This window comes from Gopherus evgoodei, chromosome 14 (genome assembly GCF_007399415.2).
Source record: "Gopherus evgoodei ecotype Sinaloan lineage chromosome 14, rGopEvg1_v1.p, whole genome shotgun sequence".
In the NCBI taxonomy this organism is placed as follows: Eukaryota; Metazoa; Chordata; order Testudines; family Testudinidae; genus Gopherus; species Gopherus evgoodei.
This window is the reverse complement of record NC_044335.1, coordinates 2,697,201-2,704,375: the sequence shown is the minus strand read 5'-3', so window position 1 is coordinate 2,704,375 and position 7,175 is coordinate 2,697,201. Positions and strand designations below refer to the sequence as shown.

The 7,175-nt window shown below is 60.2% G+C and overlaps 1 protein-coding gene across 1 annotated transcript in view; it reads left to right on the top strand.

Annotated features, from left to right (window-relative positions):
* Positions 1 to 1,294: 1,294 nt before the first annotated feature.
* Positions 1,295 to 7,175, top strand: part of XKR7 (XK related 7) — a 31,922-nt gene continuing 26,041 nt past the window's right edge. Inside the window, exon 1 of the mRNA XM_030533617.1 lies at positions 1,295 to 1,772. Within this exon, the coding sequence (XP_030389477.1) occupies positions 1,690 to 1,772 (83 nt within the window). The 5' untranslated portion in view covers positions 1,295 to 1,689. The remainder of the gene's footprint in view (positions 1,773 to 7,175) is intronic.

Sequence of the window (7,175 nt, the reverse complement as noted above, 5' to 3'; positions counted from 1 at the left end):
AAAGACCTTTGGCTAGCGCTTTGTTCTAATACACCCCTTGTGAGTATTCACTCATATTGATGATACATCCGCTGCCAGTGCATTCGTGAGCCCTCTCTTGAATGCACATCCTCCTACATTTCCATCCACACTCAGAGGCCTAACAAACTCCCTGCACACCCATGGGCACTTTCCACGGATGCATGCATGTCAGTCTGTATCATGTTTAGTATTAATCTAACAGTAATATAGTATTTATATAGAGCCTTTTATTCTGAAGGATCCCAAAACGAGTATTAAACTACATATCTTGGGATCATTCTCACATCCCTGAAATGCAGCCACCTATGCAATGGGGAATGGGGCAGCTAGTCTGTGCGAGAATCCCTGTGTAACGGCTTGTGTGGAGGGGAAATGGAGAATGGGCTCTGTTGTAGACTATTCACGCCTAGTATCAGTATGCCTGACACACAGCATGGGCATGTTCACACTATGATGGCATTGATATCCTCCTTGGAAATACCCTCCATCTCCTTACCAGCATCCCAAAGGTGGTTGTTGTATGGTCTCTGCCAAAAGCTACAAACTAGCTCACAGGAGTGGTCATTGCATGATGTTTGTATGGGAAATCATTTTAGAGTTATGTAACATCGTGGATACTGGCTTTCAAAGTTGTTGGTGTGAAACTTATCACCTGAGGTGAGATGGGGTCTCAAGGCTTAACTCAGTCACCACTGAGAAGAATGGACATGCATGGAGCCAGTCCTATGGACCTGGTGCAGAGTTGCAGATTTACAAAGACAAATTAACCCCAAGAAAAGTCTCTGAATGGGGACCCCCTGGGTAAGAGACAGAGTCTGTGACTGTATAAAAGAAGAGGAAAAGACACAACATTTTATCCATTGCAGAGAAGAGACTCCACCAGTGGTGTTGTCTCATGACAGGTGGATCCCAGCTTTCTGGACTGGAGAAGAGCTGATGTTAATTGAGAAATACCTTATTAGACAGGAAAGTAATGTGAGTATAGGCTATAGATTGCATTTTATGTTTTCCTTTACTTGTGACCTTGTTTCCAAACTGTCTTTTACTTGAAAATCTATCTCAAGCTCTGTTGAATACACTTAAAATTGGTTTTACTGTAGGCATGTCTCCATGCCTTGCACTAAGGAGAGTGTTGAACTGAGGTGAAACCAGTGAACTGAGGTGCACTGCTTCCGTGGAGGCGGCAGATCCGTGTGCATTGCAGGCATCAGGAAGATAGGGGACTGGGCCCGTGCGCGGGAGCTCCCTCTCTCAGCCCCAGGGTGGCTGGGTCTTCCACTGTCAGCCTGCACACAGTGGGGCTCCTGTTGTCAAACCTGCGGTGACAGTCAAATATTGCGGAATCTGCAATTTCTGCAATATGGCATGTTACGTGGGGCCTTATCAATGAGATATTTTCATTTAAAAAAACCACCCCCAGGCAGCCCTCCTGCTTCTGCTGTCTCCTCCACAGATAACTTTCCTCCTGCATGAACCAACTGCTCAATTACAAACCAAAATATCAGTTCACCTGAGCCCCTCACCATTTCCTTTCATCTACTTTCTCCTCCCTCCCCTGTCAAAAGGCACCTGCTTGGCTCCTGATAAAACCCTTGTGCAGAAGGGAAATGATCTACAGCAATCCTGTCACATTCCACAGTGACTTTAACCTGGAAAAGAAATCAGGAGATGGAGTGTAGCCGTGGTGAGCTTTCTGTTTTCAGTCCAGGAAAGCTGATGGCTGTGGTGAAGGAGGAAAATGAACATAGAAGGTATGTGTCCTGTTGGATTCTTGTATTTTTAGGTGCATTAACTAACCATTGTAAATTTCAGTATAGACATGTATACACCACACTGGTTCCCAGCCAAGGGTTAAAGAACATTCATGTTTTGTCTACAGTCATATTTAGCACATTAAGCCATGACAAGGAATGTGAGCGTGGACCTCCACATAGGAGACTTGGGTTGAGGATGGCCATGAGCCCAGGGTGAGATTCCTGGAAAGGTTCCCCATCTTGACTTGCTGCTTCTGGGAGGGGGGCACCTAGCTGGCCAGTGCACTAACCCTAAGGAGAGCTGGCTCCTCACCAGGCCCCGGGAGTCCACCTTTCCCCTAGTGCTGGAGAGGTTCACAGGGACTAGAACTGACAATCGAGCAGAACCTTGTTCGTGACTGGCCCCTTTGAACCCAGGGGGAGTGAATATTATTCAAGGGGAGTAAAGCTTTCAGAATCCTGACCTTCTAGAAGGGATCTCACCACCCTCCGCGCTGGCGGGGAGCTCGGAGCTGTATCCCACTTTGGCCATCTCCAAGCCGGCCTGCGGCTGCCCCCTCTGAGGAGCGGGCTCTTACCAGCACCGGGGGACAGGAGAGGGAACGTCGCTACGTCCCGGCGCCCCCTGAAGTGAGCTTGCGGCTGAGGAGGAGAGGGGAGGGCAGAGGGAAAGCAGGCGCCGCGCACGGAGTTCCTGGCGCGACCTGGGGCAGCGCTAGCCACGGCCCTGCGAGCAGCCCAGCTGAGGTTCCGCCGGTGGCCGGCCTCGCAGGACACAAGGCTGCTTGCCGGGCGGAGCCGGCCGCCCGCGGGAGGGAAGCAAGAGAAGGAGCCGAGCTGGGTGTGGAGCGGAGACCCGCGCGCCCTAGCGCACACCTGGGGGGAGGCGGCTGCGTGCCAGGGTCCCTGGGGAGGCGATAGGAGGGCGCCGGGGGGTCTGTCCCCGGAGATGCTCCGCACACTCCTGCCAGGTGCGGCCCCTTTCTCCTGCCCCCTGCTCCCGAAGGGGGGCGCAGAGGTGGCCGCCCTCAGCCTCGCTTCGCCGCTGAAGGGCAGAAATGGGGCAGCGGCTGGTCCTTCTTCCCTGGCCTCTGGCGTCGTCTCAGTCCTTTCCTTAGAGAGCAGCGGGGAGAGGCCTGGCCCCTTCCCCTGCTCCTCCCAGAGCAGCCTGGCTAGCCCAGCGCCCCCTTCCTGACAGCGCAGGAGGGGCAGTGTCCCCCCACGCCGACCCCGGTTCTTTCCCTGCGGGACCTGGGAGCAGCCAGGCTCAGACCCGCCCGGCCCCCCACAGCCCAGGCCCGTACCTCGCCCTCCGCAGCGAGGGCGCCCTCGGTAGCCCCCAGGCTGAGCCAGGGGCTGGCGCAAGGGGACCGCACAGAGTCTAGCGGGGCGCAGCGATCTCTGCCCAGGCTGCAGGGGATCGGGGCGAGACCCGAGCGCCCCAGAAGTGGGACCCGCCAACGGAGTGATCCGAGGAGGCACCAACAGTATGCGGGAGACGCAGAGAGCAGGGCAGGGGCTTCGAGTCCCAGCCTCTGGCCAGCCCCGAGCCTCGGAGCGTCGGCTCCCCTAGCAGGGCCCTGCTCCCTGCGTCGGGGATGGCTGGAGGCGCCCCGCGATCGATAGGAGCAGGGGGTGGGGAAGCGTCCATGCAAATACAGCGCCCCAGGGGTGAGGCTTAAAAGCCAAGACAACCGGGCCTGAAAACGCGCGTGAGCCGGGCTGGGGTCGGCGCAGCCCTCTGGGCCCCCTGTTCCGCTGATGGGCAAAGCCCCCAAGCTCCAGCAGTACCAGGGCGTCCGCCCCTCGGCCCGGGACGGGGGCTGGCGGGGAAGAGGTGAAGGAGGGAGCCGCCAGGTGCATGAGAGGGGAACGGGGGATGCAGGAGGAATGAATGAATAACCGGCTGCCCGGGTGGGGCGGGACCCCAGCTCTTCCCCGCCCGGCTGCCCAGTCCGGACAGGCTCCGGCTCCTGCTGCCGTGGGGTGGGGGGTAACTCAGAGAGAGGAGGTGGGTTTGAAGAGGGGGCTTCCAGCAAGGGGTCCTCGCCTCCAGCCCCTCCTCTCCCTCCAGCCCGTTTCCCTCCCCTGCAGCCCCTTCGCCTCTATCCAGCCCCCTCCTCTCCCTGCAGCCCGCTCCCCTTCCTCCAGCCCCCTCCTCTCCCTCCACCCCCTCCCCTTCCTCCAGCCCCCTCCTCTCCCTCCACCCCCTCCCCTGCAGCCCGCTCCCCTTCCTCCAGCCCCCTCCTCTCCCTCCACCCCCTCCCCTGCAGCCCGCTCCCCTTCCTCCAGCCCCCTCCTCTCCCTCCACCCCCTCTCTTGCAGCCCCTTCCCCTCCCCTTCCCTCCAGCCTCCTCCTCTCCCTCCACCCCCTCCCCTGCAGCCCGCTCCCCTTCCTCCAGCCTCCTCCTCTCCCTCCAGCCCCTCCCCTGCAGCCCGCTCCCCTTCCTCCAGCCCCCTCCCCTGCAGCCCGCTCCCCTTCCTCCAGCCCCCTCCTCTCCCTCCACCCCCTCTCTTGCAGCCCCTTCCCCTCCCCTTCCCTCCAGCCTCCTCCTCTCCCTCCACTCCCTCCCCTGCAGCCCGCTCCCCTTCCTCCAGTCCCCTCCTCTCCCTCCAGCCCCTCCCCTGCAGCCCGCTCCCCTTCTCCAGCCCCCTCCTCTCCCTCCACCCCCTCCCCTGCAGCCCCTTCCCCTCCCCTTCCCTCCAGCCCCCTCCATCGCTCTCCCCTCCCCGCCCCAGCCCTCCGCTCCCCTCCCTCCCTCCGGAAGTCTGTCCCTCTCCCTCTCCCTCCTCCTCTCCTCCAACATGGCCGCGAAGTCGGATGGAGCCGGGGCGGCCTCGGCTGTGCGCATGGAGGGCGGCGGCGCGGGCTCCCTGCCGGGCGGGTCCCGCCGAGGGGGCGGCGGGGGCGCGGGGCTCGGGCCTGGCGGCCCCTTGGCGGCCGCCCCGCCGGCGCCCCGCGCCTACAGCCTGCGGGACTGCTGCTGGGTGCTGTGCGCCCTGCTCGTCTTCTTCTCGGACGGGGCCAGCGACCTGTGGCTGGCGGCCGATTACTACCTGCGGCGCCAGTTCTGGTGGTTCGGCCTCACGCTGCTCTTCGTGCTGCTGCCCTCGCTCGTGGTGCAGCTGCTCAGCTTCAGGTGGTTCGTCTACGACTACGCGGCGCCCCGAGCCCCCGGGCCGGCCGCCGGCACCAAGGACAGCGGCTGCACCAAGGACAGCGGCCGGCCCGGCTCCGCGCTCCTCTCGCCGCCCCCGGCCCCGGCCCCGGCCCCCGGCGCCTACCGGACCCGGGGCTGCTGCCGCCTCTGCATCTGGATCCTGCAGTCCCTCATCCACCTCCTGCAGCTGGGACAGGTCTGGAGGTAGGGGCGGGCCCGGGAGGGGGGGAGCCTGGCTCCGTGCCCCGCTCCGCGCAGAGCCTGGGGGATCCAGCGGGGGCAGGGCCGGAGCGGGAGGTGGAAGGGGAGCGTGGGTTCCCGACCTCCTTCTGTAGGCACCGCGGCCGGTTCATCCCGGAGCGAGGAGTCCGGGGGAGCATGGATGGATCTGCCCCCTTGGCCCGGCGAAGGAGCCGTGTCTACGCACGGGGCTCTTCGTGTGCCGGCCCAACCCAGGCCGGGCGTTAGCCGGTCTCTTTCTCCACCCTGCCTGGAATTGGCAGGGGAAGGGGGGCCAGGACACAGGGATCTACTCTGCCTTGCTCCCTTGCACTGCCCGTGGCACTCGGCTGCCAGGCCTGGTGGTCGGGGCCCTCCAGAGGCTCTGGGGAGCAGTGGAAGGGAGCTCGGTGTAGCCTGAATTTCCCTGAGGATGGAGGAAGGGGGTCTGCCCCCACCACGTGCTCTGTCCCGATGGGGAGTTTGCAGCCTGCCTTTGGACTTGTCCAGCTGCAGCACTGTTCAAAGGACATCAGCCAGCAAGTGGGGTGAGGGTCCCTCTCTGCCCCTCAGGCCTAGCAGCCCTTTGCCCAGCTTCCCCTAGGACCTGCCCACTCCAAGACCCTCACCCCCAGTTCTCCTGCTTCTAATTTCCAAAGCTTTAGAGGCAGTCCTGTCCTCAGCTACCCCCCCCCCGTGCAATATGGCCCCAGCTGCTTGTCTGGAACAGCTGTGCTGGAGCAGGAAAGGGTCTCTTCTGTAATCAGATCTCAAAGATCAACAGTTCATTAGCTGTGAATAGGGGGTGGCTGGTCTCCTGAGGCTGAAGCATATGGCTGGGGGAAGGTGACGGAGACTGGGGCTGCTTCCCCTTAGGCCTGTGTCTTGGGGTTATTACATAAACTCCCTCCAGTGAGCCCCATCCAGTCCAGAAGAGCAAAGAGACCTGGGCAAACCGGAGCCAGGGGGAAGAGAAAGCCCTAGACCAAGACAGGCTTTGAGGGCCCATGGGGGTGCTTTACCTGAACCCCAACAATGGGCAGGGTGAGGCAGCACCTGGGCTAGGGGCTGTTTTGAGATACTAGATTTATGGAGCATTTTCATGGCATGAGGAAACAGGTACCAGATAAGAGGGCACCGAACAGCTGACAGGATCACCCCTACCCAGCAAACACACACCCGGTTTATAATGCATGTGTGTGGGCGCCAGCCAAGCTGCCAGCCCCTCGTGAAGGGTTGAACATGGTGTCCTGGTCGCTGTGACAAGGTACCACGCCGAGCAGTCCACAGCTAAAGTGCTGCACCATTCTAATCCACTCACCACTTCAGGCAGAAACTGAACTGCTCCTCCTTGGTTCCCTGTAGGGCCTGATCCTGTGAGGTGCTGAGAACATCCGGCAGGGTGCAGGATGCCTTTGGCTCAGATCAGGGTCCCATTCTGTGCCCACGACCATGGAAGTCAGTGGTGTCACATAGGATGTGCAGGGCTGGGGTAGCATTGGAGCCATAGCAGATCCAGCCTGTCCCCTTCCTTCATCCCTTTCCTCTGACATTTCATTCATCTGCCGCCCACCAAAATAGCTGGGGCCAGAGACAGTCCATGTGAGCAGGGCACAGACAGACACTCAAAAGAGGTCAGCTCTGTTGCCCGCATCTCCACTGGCTCTCCAGAACTCTGAGCTGATCATTTACGGGCATGTCTGTTTCCCAGGACCAGGCTATTGAGCTTCCCTTTCTTTTCTCCACCCCAGACAGCCGTCAGCACTCCCTTTCAGATTCACAGAGCTACAGACAGCACAATGCAAAGGAGCTAGGGCTCTGCAATGGAGCTGATTTCTAGAGAAGTTAACGCTGGGAAAGAAAGGGGAGACCTAGCAACTGAGGAGTTTGGGTCAGGTTTTGGTGCTGTTCCCACCCTGTATTTCTGTATTCTGTGGCCTTGTTTGTCTCAGCATATCCATGTGGAGGTGTTTGTCTATTGCTCTTCCCACGATCAGGTAGCATAAGGCTTTGCAAACTC